Raw genomic sequence first — 20,036 nt, 5'->3', positions numbered from 1 at the left:
ACGGACACAAATTTGCATACACCACTTCATTTAGTCCAATCATTATTCGCTGACTCAGTCACTCGTGGAAATAAAGCGTTTAACTGTTAAACGCTTTATTTGCTACAACATTTTGCCCATGATGGTGTTAAAATTTAGCAGAATCATGGGCATCTTCGCTTGGCTTGAAAACACGTCATAATATTTTGGTCGGTCTCCGTAATAGGAATCTACAATATCATTTGACGAAGGGTCCATTTCACAATGTCTGGATAGCCGCTGTGTCCTAAATAAATTTGACTAAGTCAAAATATAATTAACAAGAAAGTTCCAAAATTTGAGCTAATCCCCCTCTAAATCTTTGGTTCATTTCGAAAGCAACAAAACCGAAAAATACTCCGTTTCTGTTTCATAAAAACATTGTATGATATTCGATCTGTCTAGTATACATAACGTAACGTAACGTAACCAGACACGTATTCATGTGTTCACGTTTCCATCCGAAAGAGCTTCGTATCAATTGGGAAATATTGTTGCCAGTATCACATTTCTTTCAGGCAGATTTTACTTTATCTCTCAAATTTTTTGCGATTGAATGTAAACCTTATAAACCTACATGCGTATAGGTTTATGACAATACAGGAATATTGATGGTATCTTGTGGTTTTATTTATTGTCTGTAAGGTCTATTATTGATTGTCGTTGAGAACGGGTCACTACAAACTACTAAGTAAGTGTGATGTTGATGGATTTTCTGTTTATTTTATCGTCAGTTCCATATAATACTTAGAAGTACCCTTTTACGAGTATATCCCTTATGAATGATGAATATTTACTTTCTGCCTTAAATAATTGCAAACGGCACATGTCAAGCGTTAAAAGATTCATGTTTTACAGCAACCTTTTATGAAAAAAATGTTTCAGGAAGCATTTAATATCAAGGAAGTCACATATATTATGTACAAAATGCCTGTAATCTACGTACATATGTCACTCAGAAATCTGTGGGAGACAAAAATAAAAGTTAAATCTTTTTTCTTCATAAAGATTTCATCCTGAGATATTTAAGATTTCGTGAATATGAGGTTTTCCTGTATATTCTTTGTTTTCTTTCATATTTACGGGCAAATAAGATTTAAAGGTGAACTCAGATGTTTTAAATGATACCACCTACTGTTGTCATACCCTTAAAGTGTCTGTATTTAAAGTCTTATCGAAGAGGAAAATGTAAATGTTTCGCAAATGGTTATCGGAATAAGTTAACCAATCGTGACACGAGAAAATTGATATCTTCTTAGAAATATAAGAAGTTTGAAAGAGCCGTGCGTTGGCACGAATGGGCCTGCTCGTCTAGTGTTTCAAGTGTCCATGAATGGCGCCGATAGCTTACCATCAGGTGATCCATCTGCTCATTTACCGGCTTATACGCATAAAAATTTAAATCCTACATATTACAAACTGACACACGTAGAATTTATTTTGGGAATTTTCCATTGAAATCTTAAGTAAATAGTAGGTACATAGACAGCCTTACAGGTAATTGCCAATGTGCCTGAAACAAGTTAGTTTACATGAAAAATAGGGATGTTTGCCTTATAATAGAGATATTTTTGAACTTCGCAAATAAGACAAGTTCTATAAGAAACCAAATATAATTTTCAAAGAATTTCTCATTAGTGAGGAAATAACATCATAGTTATATCTGTTGTGCCTTAGGACCAATAGAACCAGAAAAAATTGAAAGCTATTTTTTTCATTATATGAATAGTTTGGTATTTCTGAACGTATTTAACAGAATTTTTGTTGGCTTATTTTAAGGTAGGTAGCTGATGTACTAAGGAGTAACTTAGACTACTTTTATTAGCCACAAAGTTTGTAATCCATGCGAGCGAAGCCGCGGGCTTCAGCTAGTAAAAAAATAATCCCCTTGCGTAGTTTTACGTGATCCAGATAAAATTATCCTTAAAGTACGATTAACTGTTACAGTTTCAGTATTACATTGTATAAGTACGTGGCAACTGTGTGCACAGTAAACAAACAATCAATTGCACGGATTACGTGTTTCAATGCAAACGGATTTATTCTACCAAACCCGGTTGATCTGATTAAATAGTTCATTGTTTATTCATTTATTGAAGGGTGATTTACATAAGTAAATTGATTATTTGCATCACTGCTAATGACATAGGACGTAGCATAAAATGCGTTAAAATTCGAATAGTGACAAAATGGATATAACATGACCAAATGGATTAATCAAAAATTCGGTCATGACAAAAAGGACCTGGGTATCTTCAAGACTCGAGTGAATTGGGTTGCTTACGCTAGAGTGTGTTTGCCTATTGACAGACTGCATCATCGCTTACCACCAGGCGAGATAGTGGCCAAACGTCAACACATCAAATATAATTTTCGATTTTCAATAAATTATTTTTCATTTTTCGTGACAAAATGTTAATAAATAATACTATTAGGAGATTGATATACATTCTTCATAGTTAGGAGTTTAATTATATTACATATGGCTAAAACTAGTATACATTATAATAACATAGTAGTTCTAAATAACTACGGATTGCTAAAATAATTCGTTAAAACCTGTGTGACAACACAAACTCCGAATAAAATTGTGGTTATTGGCAACTGGCTAAAGCTTATTTGTAGGGATTAACGCCGATGTGTGATAACAGCTTCGTTATGTAATCATAATATATATTTGTTTATTCTTTTACTGGCAAACATTTATTTAAACAAAAAATAGCAATTTTCCCGTTCATCTGTGTATTGTAGGAAATCCCAACTTTGTGGAACTAACCTCATTAATAAGTTCAAATCATCAAATACTGTTGAAATCGATACAACAGTCGTGGATGTTACTTCGATGGTCTTAAATAATTTAAGTCCCAACACGTTCATGGGATTAGTGGCAAGGAAATCCGGGCTTTGGATCTAATAGAGAACAATGGAAGCAATATAGAGGTTTTTTTACGAAATTAAATTGGTTTTATGTGCTATATATCTATTTATTGCGCTACTTGTGAACTAATAATTTAATGATTTAATTCATAAACTTATATTTTCCAAATTTCTTTCCAGAACTTTTCTTTGATAACATTTCCTTATGAGTAATAACGAATACTTTTTCTTTTTCCTTCTCCTTTTCTTTTGGTGCGATGCGGTTCTTGAAGAAGGAACACAGAACAGCGTAGATTACTTCTAGAAGGAACCAGATTAGTTCAATTACGCTGATCACAGATCCACCAAGACAGAGTCCGAATATACCGCCGAGGTTCGCTGAAATTACGAAACATGCATGAGTGTTATACCTATGTAATGCTCAGTTAATTAATACAGATTAATACAGAAACAAGATTTTTATATGCCGGAAGAAAGTATTAAATGTAAACATTAAAGTCATCATCATTATTAGAATTCTTTAAGTTACTTAGATAGTATGAAAGAAGTATGTAAGATTCGTAGCAATTGGCGTTCCATTGTCTCTGCCTACCCCATGGGAGACCTCATAGGTTATGTAGGTATGTATGTTTATTTAAAGAGTAAATCGATAACAATTTGCCAATGCAAGAGATAAACGTAAAAAAACTGACTTAAAGTTAAAAATGACTATTGTTTGTAATGATAGGTTATCCACCCACAGATAGGTTAGAAGTGGGTGCCATACCTATTTATATACCTACTTTAGTATATCGATGTCTAACTATCACGGTAATTATAAAAAATAATATTTTCTTCAAAATCCATTACTATGTTTACATAATCTTTTCATGTAAACGACGACTTTCCTTATTCATTATAACCATTTTATGTAGTACGAGTACATTTTAATGAGCTAAATTCACGATCGTTATGACAGGAAAAGCATTAATATTTTTACTTGTAAACGGAGGCAACACCTCTTATACTGTAGCCCTCTTATTTAACAACCCAGATAATGTATTTACTTCACAATATACCAACAAGCGATTTTATACTTTAAACTTAAGGAAAATAAGCTTCATTTTATTTTGGCTTACGTGTTTTAAAGTGAGGTGAAGACTTTTTGCTTTTGTTGTTTGTTATAGGAAGGACTTTTAATTAGCTTGGTATTTGAGTATTTTTTAAAGATAAAATTGTGTTCTGTTTTTCTTGCAATACTTTGTTTGAAAATATTGTCGAACATTAACATTACACTGAAAAGTAAGGCCGTATTTTTAAGAATTCTCCTTTTCTTTTAAACGGATTTTGCTAGCAAATTTTCAACTTAGATTTCTATAATTACTTTTAAAGAAGTGTCTACATAAACAATTTATTAGCTATTTATTCCCGTAATTAGTTTTATACCTAAATAAAATTTACTTCTGAAAACAGTAAGCTTGTTGCTAAGCATCGCAATATTTACCAACATTCTTTGCAGAATTGATCAATAAAAAAGTTTGAGGTCTCGTCACAAACTCACCTAACATCTGGTCCCAAGTGTAGAGCACCTCTCGTCGATACTTCATGCAAGTGTTCTGACTGAAATGTACTAAAACACGGCTGTAAGTTCCATTCAGTGCACTGAAATTTAAAAACAAGATAAAATGATTATAATATGAAAGTAAAGTTTGTGAAATGAGGACTGACCTGACACGGGCCAGCGACCAACAGGAACGAGAGTTTTAATTTTTGCTTTGACGTTCAAAAGTGTCTTCTTGGTCTAAGGGAAATAAATGATTTTAACTTTGACTATTCACGATACTAAATGCAAATAATATAATATTTGCTGTTATACATTTCCTGCTCTCTTGTATAAATTATTATTATAATTGAAAATGTATTTCCTTTTGCTCACATTATACATGAAAATTATAAAAAAAATGTTATTTTATTGTTATCCTAGCCAGGCTCTCAAGATGAAAGAAATACTCGCAAAAGAAATCAGAGATTATTGTATCACCCACGCAAAGCCGAAGTAAGGCGCTAGTATAATGTTGATGGAACGATGTTGTTAATTAATAAACAAAATAACAAATGGCTTACAATATTAGTATAGGACACGACAGGAAATCTTCCTGTGTATTCCAAGTAAAGGTACAAGGAAGATGTTTGTCTTAAAGTCCTATGGGACACTAAACATACTGGTACCGTCGGTATCGGTCCTTTGGGACAAATAGGATTTACTATGTTTTGCTAGCCTAAAGTATTAGGGTGATTTTCTACCGAAGATGTGCTATGCTACGTTGCTGTGGATGTCTTTGGCTTCATCATTAATCATATTCATTGGTACAATAGCTTATCACTGGTAGAAATGGACTCAGCTAAGCAAGCTAAGATAAAGCTTTTTTTATATGGGAAGATGCGTGCTATGGATGCGTGCTGTGGATGTGTACTATGGATGACTTCTCTACTATCGCATACTCGAGCTGCACATCTTCCTCGCATAGGCACTTTGCGGCTGCGCAACAGAATAGCACATCTTTTTCACACAGCTACATAGCTTAGCATCGGTGGAAACGGTCACATAGTTTCACAGCTTACCTATTACATCTTTGTAGCATAGCTACGTAGCACATCTTTGGTGGAAAAGCACTCTTACTACCTTCTAGATCTATGACGAATTCGATGTTGATATTTCTCAGAATCAATTTCACTATTATAACAGTTTCGGGAATTGATGTTTACTTGTACATGTCGGAGTAATGGGTTGTGTTGCTGAAGGTTTTTAAGGCAACAAAGGATTACTTTCCTTTAAGTTATTGGTATTATGTTAGTGAAATGACATGGGTGATGTTTAATTTTTTTGTTATACCTAGGTACGAGTACATACAGTTTTCAGTTTTATCGACATAATTTATTCTGTTGTTCTTTAGAGGTACCTACTACTGGTACCACTTTTTTTGAAACATTGGCCGCACACTAGTCCGTGGTTTCGTTTACAAACATACAATTTCACATACACATGACACCCAGACACTAACACAAAGAGTTGTCTCGTGCAGAAATCAAACCCGCTACCCGTTGTACGGCAGCTGATTGCTCAGCTACCGCATCAATCGTGCAGTCGTATCAAAGAATAGGAAAGTAATCGAGTCGAGACTCGATATTTGTATATGGGCAGAATCAATCTACGATATCATAATACGTAATTAAGGCATATATGTCATATCCTATGCCATTGTTGGTAATTCCAATATAACAAAATCCAGTCCAGATATACAGGCATAAAAATACTAAATACTTCATCTAATACTCACGTCAAATGCCTTTGATGTTTCACAAACTCCACTTCACTATCATACTCCACGTAATCACATCTCTGGTAGCACTCACTATCAGATATTATATCCTTTATGTCAACTTCAATCATCTCTGTAACCAAAGAAAATATTATTATTGTATTAAACTAAGAAATATATATTTTTTCAGGCCTACCCAAGATTATAATCACGGGTATTAATCCCGATTACAGAGCCTTTGAACTAAAGATAGGTTACGGCTTTTCGTGGCTTTATTAACTGGTACTGACAGTATTATACACATTTATCTGATCGTATACATGGTATATTTTGATTGCTCATACATTTTGGAAGTTAGTCTATGTGTAAGAGGAAAGTTCACTTTTGTGTTTAAATGATATTTAGATCTCATAGGTGAAATTTCTTTTTTCACCTGTGCGATCTAAATTAGTATGTGTCGGAAGAGTCATTAGTATGGAACTTCAATTTACTCCAAAACGAATGGATGACAACAAAGGAGCAAGGATAGCGCGCTTCTATAATTAATTGTGAGATTGCAGTTGACGGTTCAACATTGCGCCACGACAGACATTCTGGTCTTGGACTGAGAGCGAACAACTGCTTACTGGCAATATGGCCAGTTGATTAGTCTTCAGTGATTGCAATCATTAGAATCAGTGTTGTGAGTTTAATATTGTAACAGTGAATTATCTTTGATGTACTTTGTTAACCATGTTTGCACTTTAAAAGTGACTGACACCTCTGAGTTTGTTTTTTAAAATATTTTTCATTTATTCGTATTATTAAACTGTGTTTTATAATTCTCATGCACAAAAAGATGACATAATAATTTGTCAAACATAAGTAAAGTCCCTGAGCTATGACGGCCGAGTACTTAAGCACGCCTTTTGTATCACTCTGATGTTTTAAGAATATTCTCGAATTATGTTTTAAAAGACGGACAAATTGTTTATTTTTATCGTACCTTAAAATAATGTAGGCGTGTTAGTAAATATTTTTATATAATGTTCCGTATAATATCTGCTGTGCCAGTGTTAACACTGATGAATACGCCTTTCATTAATGAAAGAGCAATAGAAAAAAAGTTTCCCTCGAAGATGAATACTGCCATTTATTTCTATTTTGTTACTACGAGTTAGTGCCAAGAGGTGTTTCGTTGAAGAAATCTTTAAGATATAAAGAAAAAAAAATACATAGTAACAAAAAAATATTCATACTTAGACACTATGTATCCTATAATCTTATGCCGGGCAAACTGACGGACATTTAGACATTTACTTTCATAATTATTAAGACATTCAAAGAGCTTCCATTAATGATTTAATTTGAATAAAATTATTTTAGCTTTGATTTAAAAATAGACGAGTATCCTACACAAGTTTATCTTTAGTCAAGAATTTTTTGTACAGACGGCATTCTAAAAAAATCCTTATGACTTGTGAATAAAAAATATTTTTGTACAAAATGGTAATATTCTGCGTAACGATGTCTCTCAGTATTAAGTGTTTGTTGCCGTGCTCATCCGTCTCATGTAATTTATTCAGATCTGGTAGCTACATAAGTATCTCTATTTCCAGAAACAAAACATTTCATTTGTATTCTTCATAGAAATTATATGAACAGACTTATTAAGCACTTCATACAAGGTTAAAAATATTATAAATGTTGATTTAGGGATCTGAGTCTGGTTATCGGGTGGAAAATACTTTATATCTTGAATTGAGGTGAAGTTAATATTGTACTTATTTTAGGAAGTCTCAATCAATACATATAACAAAGGACATCGGGCGTTTTTTTTTTAAATAGTCGCGAACATAGAACCAAAATATTTGTTAAATGATAATCGTAGTTTGCAATCTATTTAATATTGTGTAGTTATTTTGATTCACAATAATGTTTGAAATATGGAAATGTATTAGTAAAATGAACAATTATATTTTAAGTTGACTATTTTTCCTGAATTACTAAACGACCGCTCAGTAAGTTAAAATATCACTCCGTGGTATGAAAGTTTGTAAAAAAGCCAATCAGAAAGAATAACTTAAATCCGTCAAGATTGATGTGCATTTTCGTTCTCACTAACTCGTCCATAGTCTTAAAACTGGTATTATGTTGCGCTTGCGAGAAATAGCTTATATTACTAAATCGCAGTCCTTCGTCAATATCATCGCAGTAAAAAAGTTAAGAGAAAAATACCTAGTTGTTTTGTTCTATTTTTGATTCTTAGGGTTTCCTCTTCAATTATTGCCATTTACTAAAAACATTTATAAATATTTTTTAAATGTCCAATTTCTCCTTATTGCCATCGACCCACAGATATTAGGAACTATACCATTGTGAACTAGATTTAAATTGCCTATCCACCGTACCTAATTTTATTTTATGTTCGCCGTAGGCTACCTTGTGTCCCATACAAAAAATGCCCGATGAATTTAATAAAACACCCTATTAAACTGCTTTTGTGCCTCATAGTTTGAATTAACAGAGTTTTTACCCCTGTCACTGCTCACTGTAACTTTGACGGTTCTGCTGACGGAGTAAAAGTAGCTCATCGCCCGACCAGAACTAGACCAATACGAATCACTTTCGACACGCGCCTCAAAGAGCCATCAGACCACCACAGATGTTCAGTCTTATGCCGACGGAGTCTGCGAACTGCCTAGTGGGAACTGGGTAGTTTTTAGTCAGTAAAATTGTACTTATTTTCGCCTCACCCAATACAGATAAGACATTTAATAAAATACCTTAAACCTTTTGTTCCACAAAAAATTTTGTTACACCGTTTAATGAGTGGTATTATTAAAACAAACTAAGAAGCAAGACTTACCTATTGTTTGATATATGCAGATGTAGTGTTCCCACGAACAAATACTAAAGTCCTCTACGTCCAATTCTTTTGCTGAAATATGAATAAACAGAGAATATAAAGATAAGAGAAAAATATTCACGCGTCAAAAGAAAATCAAAAGGTGTGAAAGTCTAATAAAAAAGCGACTTTTAAAATCAGAAAGAATAACTTAAGACTTAACACAAAAAAGAAAGATTGTGTTCTTGCGAGCAGTTTTACTCTCAAAAATTTTACTTTTATTAACACAGTCACAGAAGAGAAAAATACTATTTGTGTAGTAATAAAAGATGTATTAAAACTGACTTGTGAAAAGAAGATGTTAAAATATTCATTAAACAAAACACTTAAAAAATATCACGGCACTATTTTAAAAAGGCCGAAACATTTTGACCTAGTTTTTTGTTCTGCCACTTTAAGATGTCTTAGGGTCGTCACCCATGGTGACTTTTGGCAGGGATGGTGTTGGGCATTTACTAAAAATGCGACAGCGTCCCTACTAACGCATATTACTTTTAAGGTACGCGTCCACAGGTCCGCATTGTACGCATCGCACTCAACGGGTTTTAGTTTGTCTTGTATAGAAACTCATTACGGTACGGACCGCATCATCAGCAATATGCACATGCCATGCGCGCTGATGTCATACGGGATGCATACGATGCGTATGATGCGGGCCTGTGGACGCTTACCTTGTGTACTTCATTATTTTCAGAATAAATAAATTATTAAAGAATAGTATAAGTAATAACTTTTTACTTTTTAACGTGAGTTTTTATTATGTAACTTACTGCCTTTAATTGTTGTAGAAGTTGAAATATAAAATAATTATGTTTTTACCACTAAAGGTCATCATGACATTTCAACAAAAACTTTGAAATGGGTCAAAGTTTGATAAAACGTTTCTTTCTTTTAGTTCTGTAAGCTTATAATCTAATATTCATCGCTAGTTTATAAGTTGAATCAATTCTTCCAGACACAACGCACAATAATACTAAAAAGGAATTTATTCCAATCTAAAAGTTTTATTAAAACGTTCAGTTTTTGCAAATGGTCTAATTCATATTCGAGGAAAAGTGACGTGTTTCGTACATAAAATTTGTAAAGCATTTGTTTTTAATTATACTGACGTCCAATCCAGATAAACCGTTTTACAGTAAAAACCGTTAAAAATAATTAAATTTTAGTAACTCTAGTTTTTTCATTTTTAACGTTTAACAATATTTTACACTGTAAAATATTTATTCAGGGTTACAAGAACTGTCTACATTAATAAATTGATTTCTGTGTAAACAAAAGCGGTAGGTACCTACATTCATATTGGTGCTTTAATAGCATGGAAATGCCGACAGAGGGCGCCAGCAACGATCAAATGAGAGAGTGCTGAAAAACAAGCAAAAGTGTCTACAATCGAGTAGCTTGTATAGAAAGTCTGATGAAAGTCGATAAAACGAAAAAAATAAGCTTGAATCGAACACTTTCTGCATACGGGTAAATGAAAGAAAGATCTAATCGCTATAACGCGAGTTTTCTAATTCGCAGTAAGAGGAACAGAAAATACTATAGACGTTGATCTTCAAATAATACAGGTTGCAAGGGAAGCAATGGATAATTCCAATTTCAAAAAGATAATAGCTTCAAGTGTTACCAGCCTTGTCAGCCACTTTTCATGGACAACAACACCAGAGGAGGTATCAAACTAAACAATTCCTCAGAGCACTCCCCGTGGTATTAGCTACTATTTTTACTGATAGCAATTTATCTGGCTAGTTTTAAGGCGACTTTTTATGTTGTTTTTGTGCTAAGAAAAATTTCAAGTTTACTTTTATTGTAATATTCATAGGTACATAGAATAAATGTAAAGGAATGTTATGTTATAACTGGAAACTTACAAGTATAATCAAAAGGCAGACAGCGGCAGCGATTGACGACTTTCCTCACAATCAGACGCGTCATACATCCCTGGTGAAACCCAGCAAATGTTCCTTGGTCCTGAAAATTAATTGCTTTTAATGAGAAATAAGGAAGACAAGAGAAAACAAACAATTTCAATTGAAGTAGTATTATAATGTTTTATGATAATTTACATCAAATGTAAATATTGTTCCAAATAAATTTTGACAGCGACACTTTAAGTACCCGTGCTCAAAATAGGTATTAAATTGTAACATTCTGTACGACAACGGTTCGTACGAAAACTTAGAAAATATTGTTTAGTATGAAGAAAGCTACAATTTAATACTTCGAGTGTTTTATGAAGACATTTTTAATATAAAATCTTTTATAAACTGTAACAAAAAACACTTTTTTTTTTAATTATCTTTTTCAATATCTTCCATTTAATTCCATTTAAAGTTAGTATCTTTTATCACTTTTTAAAACAGTACTTAGTCTTGATTTAAAACTAAAGTGTCAAAGTTTAAACCTCAAACTTGTAAAGTATTGGTATTTTAGTCCAGCTGCCTATAATTTATTGGCTAACGTAAATCCCTGCATCGATGAAAACTCGATAGTTATCTTATTAATCCGTGATCAAAGATAGTGTTGAAACGGGTGCGGCGAAGATTAATCGTAGTTTCTAATTAATACCGTGTAACACTGGAATTAAGAATTATTTTAGCGTAGATTTTATCTCGTTTCTTTTTTATTTTAGGACTAGCAAACCCGGCGAACTCCGTTTCGTCACCAATGAATTATGAATGATGAAGTTTTCCTGAATTTTCTTTGCTATAAACCTCACGTAGCCCGAGACGTTTCCAACGAATGCAAAACCGTGGAAATCGGTTCGTGCGTTCTGGAGTTATAGCGTCAGGAAGGCTTATTTTTATATTATAGATTCACAACAACCAAAGCTTCATTATACACGGAAAATGTTAGTTCAGGAGTCGCTGAACTAGAATAGTTACTACCTACATATTTAATTCGATTAAATTGCCTATATAAATATTGGCAAATGAAACACGAAAGAAAAGTACATAAAATAATCTAAACGGCTTTGCTTTTAATGCAAACGAATTATACAAAAATATTGAATTGTTCGATATTGCGCCTACACCAACCTACGTATTAATATTTAGCCTCCACCTGCTGAAATGTACATATTACCTACACGATATTGACATTATGCAAATACTATAATTCTACAAACAAAGCCCTAAGAAAATCTCAAAAGAAAAATCAAGGTACTTCAACCTCACGGGATTTTAATATTAAAAATCCAATAAATATTCAGTAAACAGAAATAAATTAAAATACCAAAACTAAACAAGAAGGTCTGAAATGAGACGCTGAAGGATTTCGTTCGGTAGTTCATAAATCTCATTACTTCTGTTTGTTTTATGAAAACTTAGTTTTAATTGGAAAATTCTAAACCCTAAACCAAATAGTAAAATTATACCAAACGGAGCTAGGATTAAAAATGTTTGATCTGTAATCTAATATCTTGAGAGTTTCAGTATTGTTTTGTGAAACTTTTAATCTTCAGATTGAAGGAAGTCTGTAAACTATGAAATTGAATTTCTGTGCACTGAAATGTGCCTGGGGTTGATGCCCAGTCTCCATCTTTGTTTAATTTCGACATTTCGACGTCGAATCGAGACGACGATACCACGAAATTTTCGCTGATCTTTTGAAAAGACTTACTTCTTTTGGAAGTCTTTACGCAAGTCCGGACTTGCAAAGGTTTTTTAATCCATGCCTTTGTGTGACAGATATACCTTTTACCTTTGTTCGACTTCATCTAGTCGTTTTTTTTTATAACTTCTTCGTTGCAATTACAACCAACAAGTTAATTCGACGAACCGATTCGATTCTATTTTAGAAAAATATACATAATGAAGTCCCAATATTTTACGAAACCATACAGTTAAAAATTGAAAATTTGTTAAGTTATACGGACTATTCGACGAATTATAACGCCAAGTAGTTTCAAGTTACATTAGGGACCCATAACGAAAAATAAATCTGAAGTCTATGATAAAGCATTAATACTTAAGTTAACCTCATGTGTTAGCGTCGACACAATACATGATTAGTAGATTTGATTACATCTGAGTGTCACAATTATCAGTAGTTGCATTCCAATTGATGCATCAAAGCATTGTACAGTGGAACATGACTCAACTATCCTCGATAATTGTACTGTCCTTACAAGAGCACATCACTTTGATATTCTCGTATTTCACTTTGATGTGGTGAGCTAGAGGTTTCTCGATTACTCTGTAAGCACAGCTCTAAAGAACGAATAGGTATAAAACAAATGATTAACTTATGAGGAGAAAACTATTTTAAAATTTTTGTAGCAATATTACATTGTGCGACATCTCGCACATGATTATGAGCCCCTATTGTCGCTTGAAATCTGTCGAGCAACATCCTCGAAAAGTTACATACAAAATTCATATATTCAATTTAAATTATAACATTAATGTAAGAAATAATTTTTAATACGAAGTGTTGTTTTGTCACTTTTTTTTTTATACTTCATTCACCACTTGATAGTATTTTAAATTGTAAGAAAATGCTTTTAAGATTTCGAATATATGGAAACAATTACCTAAACCAAAAATAGCAATGTGCAAGAACTTCAGATGCTGTGTGGAACATAAAAAAATCTAGATGTAATTTTCTATATGTAGCAGGATAGCAGCGCAGTTGAACGCTTCACGATCTTAGTTCTTTTACATTTTTACATATTTTTCGTAGTTTGCGTTCCAGATTACATTAAAACTTTGCCAAACAATTATGCAAAAACGCGAAATTTTTTATCGCCATTTCCATACTGTTTTCACTTCAGTCTGAAAACTGTTTTTCAGTTGATTCTGCAATTTATTCGCTGCTGGTACTGTAATATTTTTACTTATTTTCCGTAGTATTATATTTTCAGAGTGAAGGGGATTATGTTGTATAAAATATCTAGTTTTTGAGGATTTTATATAGTTTTTGCAAAAGATGTAGATGGCACCTTTTAGTTTTGTTTAAATAAATTTACATGTACTTGTAACACAACGAAATACGCGTATGCACATACGTATTTTATTAGGTTTATTTTGTGTTAATCGCCTCTCTATTTTAGAGAATAGAATATTAGATTAACCTTGTTTACAATCAAAAGATATAAATCATAAATTGGTCACGATTTTGTTTTGAGAAACTATTTTTCTGAGGCAATTTAAAACAGACACAATAATCCCTTGAGTTTTAAGAACTTGGATAAATCCAATAAAAACAAGTGACTTTATTTGAAAAGTAAAAATAAAATAAATGTGGACAGAACAAAAGTTTATCAAAAACTACATTTATGAAGTTTAAATATCACAGAATTAATGTATCGTAGTATGCAGTAACGTGGCGGGCCGCGGGTTTAAGACACCCGCTTCTCAAAATCTATTAGCCGCAAGTATCAATGTAACTTTTTCTGAGTTGTATGTACTATCTAAGATTATTTAGACACCAATAACATACGGTGAAGGAAAACATCGTGAGGAAACCTAGGCTTATAATTTCTAATTACAAGTTTGGAATTACCAACCCGCATTGAGCAAGCGTAGTAATTGGTCAGCAGTGCACACTGTCATCACAAGTAATTATGGTCAGCAGTGTATTGGTCACTTATGACCAATACACAGCATATATTGGTCACTTATAGACTATTGATGTGTCGTTATATTTGTAGTGACTGCTTAACTTCTAAAGACAAAACAAGAAGAAAACTAAGTAGAAGTGAGTATGAGCCTCTCGCTTGAAACTAATCGAGTTTCTCGTCAAACAGTTACGTGAGTAAGGCGGAAAACATAATAATTAAATTAGTTTGTTTCACGAAAGTCATCATATAAACATAAATAGAGATATGTCGCAAAATACACATAACTAGTTTCCTCTACGACAAATAAATAAACATAATCTGATGTTGATTTTATGTATAAGGAAAGTGAAGTAAGGATAATAATATTAGCTAATTATACTTGACTTAGTGACCTATATAATATTATGGAGATTCGCCAATGACTCGCATGTCATTGGACGACAAAAGTGAATGATTAATGATATTTGTTTCAATTAAATTCAACACAGTCCCTTGGCCCGCGCCGATACAAAAACGATGAACGAGAATTTTATTAAAAGTTGACCGGTATAAATTAATATTTTCTTTGTTATTTTTTACAAGAATTTAAAACAGAATGGCATTGTTTTGGTCATTTTACACAATAAAGAATATGAAAAGTAATATCTCATCGTTATCATTAGCAGCCTATGAGTGTGCACTGCCGACCAAAGCCTTGTCTCACACGGAGAAGGTTTGAGCTTTAATCACTAAACTTGCTCTTTACGGGTTGGCGATTTCATACTTATAATCAAAAACTAATACAACTTGATGTTTTCCTTCACCGTCTGTTAGTGGTGTCTAAATAATCTTGGAAACTACATATGACTCGGAAAAAGTGATATTGGTACTTGCCGTTGGTTGGTTTCGAACTCGCACCCTAATGCATGAGAAGCGGGCGTCGTAAACCTCCGGGCCACCACGACAAGTAATATCTAACACAAAGTATAAATTGATTGTTTAACAAATCCACATTGTTATCCTTAGTAGTCTGTCTATCGCGTAAGTTTGTTTGGGTTGTTTAAAGCAGTACTAGGTTATGGATTTTTTCAGTACTTGTTATCTCACCCAAGTATTGATCAAAATTATTACTCGTTTTAAGCAAAACGCCTACAATGCTACTTATATTACATACTACATGTAGATAGATAGACAGATTACTCTTTATTGTACACTATTAATAATTAAAATAACGTGCACAAAAGCAGTATTTTCACTGAAAATTATTTCTACACGACAACCTTTGGGTATATAGCAACATCGCTTCACACATGCAACACAGCATGCGAGCGGAATATAAACAAAAAAACTAAAAAAACATTAGTCATGGTAATGTACCGTATCCAAGATACATTTCCTCGCAGACAGGGGCAGTGCCTTGACATAGCTGGAGGAGTCGATGGCCCACACGTAGATGTTGACGTCGAAGAACGACTGCGGCGTCAGACTGAAAAAGCTGTCGACCAGGGTCACTTTTTCTTTATAATCGTACACGTATAGCTGGAACAAAGAATATAGACATAATAATATAAAAATAAATAAAATGCCAACCCTCATTGAGCAAGCGTGGTGATTGATGCTCAAGACTTCTCCATGCGAGTAGAGGCCTTTGGTCAGCAGTGGTCACTAATAGACTGTTGATGATATGTAATTAAATATAGTAATTTTGGTTGTTTAGAATAACATGAAAGATGATAATATTTAGAATAGTGTTTGATTTTATATATGAACAGTGTCATCATCATCAGCCAAGAGTTGTTCGTCGCTCAACAGTGGTTGAGCAAAAACCAAGAGATGTTCCTCCCCCCCTTAGTCCTCCACAGTGTAAAGTAATTTCGTAATTATTATGTTCGATTGTACGTTATTGTATCTTTACTATCTTGGCTGCATTAAAATTATAAATACTATCTCAGGTCGCTTGCGCTCAGTAAATTATTATCAGATATTGTGTTTCTAAACTGCCTGCAATTATATAGAGGCTGCATTCTATTTTCAATCCATAAAGTACTCGGTATATAGCCATCTCTTCTTTTATAAATACCTTCTTCATAATAAAATCTTTTCTATATTTAAATTTAACACTTTATTCAATATTTTGATTTATAAAGCATTTTATTAAGAACACAAAAACGATCAAAGATGGTTTCATTTTTTAATACGAAATAAGAAACAAAGAAGACTTCTTTCTATTTTTACATTCTTCAATGTAGATACACCAGCATTTTTATTTCAGTGCCATTCCCCTTCTGTCAGCGAATTCGTTCAAAGTATTTGTCAGGTGCTGTTTATATCATCTTTATTGTCAGCTAAATTTCTCTCTTCCTGCAAGCAATTTGGATTACTCTGCTACATGCTATGAGGTTTTCCTTTATTCCACGAGAATATTTTGTCACAGAAAGTATTTTATTTTTTAAAACGTGTAACTGGGTAGCAATATTGGCTCGATATATCTTTTGTTTGCCGGCTATTGTGTACTCTGTTGAAAGGGACGGAGAAGTGAGTACTGAGTGGGTTCAGAGGGTAAATACAAATGTTTATTGGTGCGAAACAAAGTGTCAGAGCAATCCATGAATATTTGATTAATGGCCAGTTGATGTTTCGGTATTTATTAAATAGGCTCGTGTTAGGGAAGAAAAGAAAAAGGTTTAGTTTATTTTGTAGACAACTTAAGAAAATGGCGACATAAACAAAAATAAGTGGTTACTAAGTGGGTTTAATCGTGATGAAATATTTTTTTGGAATTTATTTTGAAGTGTGATCTATAATTCTTTCACGTACACACGAAAAGCCATCGGACTGTGTTGTCATACAAATGAGGTAGATATAAGGGCACTTAGTCCCTTAATATAACAGAGCAGGTCGCTTCGAAAATTGGCCTTTGAAGTTATAGATAACCAATAAAGTTTATGGGATTAAGTGGATATCTCAATTTGTTTGTTTTTCAACATTTTCAAACTAATCTGTAGTCGAAAGATTATATTATTAATCTTGCAACTTTTGTATCATTTTTAATTTAGTTTTGAATCTTGTGAACCCGTTTGATCTTCGGTAACAATGCAATTGAAGAAGACATCGACTTACTGACGTAACTGTTTGACAAGATACTCAACTAGTTTCAAGCCATGGTAGAGGCTCATACGTGGCACTGGCGCTGTGACAATAGCAGTAGCAACGCGACAGTCATTGTGTCGTGTGTCGCGGAATGTTGCTCAAGAATGCCTCTAGCATTGCTAGTAACTAATAAAGTTCCTCGTCAAAAATGACGTGAATAAGCTGATGATAATTAATTTACATAGTATGTTTCACGAAAGTTATAATAAAATTGAAGAAGAACACAAACATACATACTTACATAACCTCACACCTGTCTCCCATGGGGATGAACAGTGACTATGAAACGCCAATTGAAGAAGAACTTGATGCCAATAACTTCAAAATATAGAAGAGAAAAACCGTAAAAGTTCCAAAATAACTTACAACAGAATGTCCATTAGAGCTCTGTCCGTTGACGACAATGTCCAAAGCCTCAGTGGAGTCCAGACCAGAAATAAAGTTCGTCTGGTTATCTGCCTGCTCCCTGAAACACGAGTGAACTCATAAACCCACGTCTGTTCAATTAGTCAGCTTGTCTTTTAGATAACTATTCTATTTTAGTCCCAATATAAAGTTACTTGAAGGGAATAAATGTTTGTTTCGTATTCATAAAGTTTGGATCATAAATCTGAATTCATTGTTCATTTTTGAAAGCGATAAGTTTGTTTGTTGTCTCTATTGATTTATAGTGGACTTGAAATGTTATTGCTATCGATATCAAACTTGTGATTCGCACTCGTATTTATGAATAGATTTTGCTCCGCTGTGCAATATTTTACTACTAACTATTATCATGTTTTTATGTTCTGAGGATTCCGTAATGTTTTTATTACAAATAATTAAATAATGAACGTACTAAAAGGCTTTACGTGTCACATTTAGACCATTACTTAGTATCACCGTCAAAAAAATAAGCTAATCATATCATCAATCCTTTGTTCTCTATCTAATAAAATCTAAATATAGTAATTGTTTATTAAATTTTACGGCGAACTGTCAGTAACTGACTACAAAAATAGAAACTTACATGAAATAAGGTATATCGAATTGACAACAATGCCCCACTATGGTAAGCAGCGGATGGAACATCTCCGAACAGTTGAACGGTTTCGATCTCCAATTGCATTCCACAGTGATGTTACTGCAGGGCCTCTTGAACTGTAACATAAAAACAAATATTAGGTAAAAAAAAAGTTTATCTGCAAAAACAGAGTTCGATACCCATAAAATGTGATTGGAGGCCCCATTTAAGCAAGATATGCCTATGTTCGGCTCTTTCACAACAAGATGTGCATAATAAATTTCCATACATACAATATATTGCTTATTCCAATTTACTTACTCTAATTTAGATACATATTTTACATTTATGTTGCATTTAATTTTGTATTAAGCCTACTGTTCACAGTGCGTCCTATGGCAATAGGCGCCTACAAATGACAAATGCTCGCATCTTGCTTAGAAACAGTTAAAACTGTCGGTTGCGGATGCGGTAGGGACAAATCCGCCGCCCATTGTCATGTTATGAATGTATATATTCCTCGAATGAAATATTGTGGAAAATGAGCTTTATTTCATGCCTACAACATTCACATGCACTGGTTTAATCTATAGTTATTTGTTTGTTTAAATAAGTATTGATTAGACATTTAACATGTATCCAATGTCACGCAAAAGAGTAATAATAAACAATTGAACAAAATATTCTTGATGATATTTTCACAACAAAATTAGTTTTTTGTTAAAAACAAAAGTTTTATATCTTTTATTCATGATTATGGAAATTGAATACTCGGAATTGTGCAATGGAACGTTCGTTTCAATCGATTCAGTTTCTATTCAATAGCTCCTTACACTTGATTAAATTCGCTTAGCCAACCGTTTCTTGGTTTCATCAACAGTATCGACAACTTTTATGAAAGTTGTATGAACATATTATGTTCAAGCAGCATATGAAGTAATTGGGTAAAAGTTGAGCTCCAAATCATGTGAGTCTTTTTATAATGAACTTAGGAATCACAAGTGAGGGTCCTTACTTTAATGGAACTAATAGCACATCTAACTACCTCTTTGCTTAAGTGGTCATAAGTGCAACTGCTAAATAGCATTTGGTTTTAAGTGCTGAGTAGAAGTACAAAGTGGTTCAAAGTGTACAGTGTATCTACCTATGGTTACTTTACCCCCAATAATAGAAGAAGAAATAACTAGAAAAATAAAGCATATTACGAGTAAAAATTACTTAAAGAGCTTCCTACGAAATTACTGAGTAAAGGTGCTTATA

The 20,036-nt window shown here is 33.1% G+C and overlaps 1 protein-coding gene across 1 annotated transcript; it reads right to left on the bottom strand.

The window, feature by feature from the left end:
- Positions 1–3,036: 3,036 nt before the first annotated feature.
- On the bottom strand, positions 3,037–18,889 carry LOC118280574 (uncharacterized). Its single transcript, XM_050701708.1, has 8 exons — positions 18,783–18,889; positions 18,140–18,239; positions 16,001–16,162; positions 10,953–11,052; positions 9,043–9,114; positions 6,213–6,327; positions 4,436–4,536; positions 3,037–3,273 (listed from the first exon to the last, which is right to left on the bottom strand). Exons 1-8 carry the CDS (start codon positions 18,842–18,844, stop codon positions 3,038–3,040), a joined length of 948 nt encoding a protein of 315 aa, XP_050557665.1. The 5' UTR covers positions 18,845–18,889; the 3' UTR covers position 3,037.
- Between the last annotated feature and the right edge of the window lie 1,147 nt (positions 18,890–20,036).

The sequence above is a fragment of the Spodoptera frugiperda genome, chromosome 20 (genome assembly GCF_023101765.2).
Source record: "Spodoptera frugiperda isolate SF20-4 chromosome 20, AGI-APGP_CSIRO_Sfru_2.0, whole genome shotgun sequence".
Lineage (NCBI taxonomy): Eukaryota > Metazoa > Arthropoda > Insecta > Lepidoptera > Noctuidae > Spodoptera > Spodoptera frugiperda.
The sequence above is the reverse complement of the archived record's forward strand: the minus strand, read 5'-3'. Positions and strand labels throughout refer to the sequence as shown.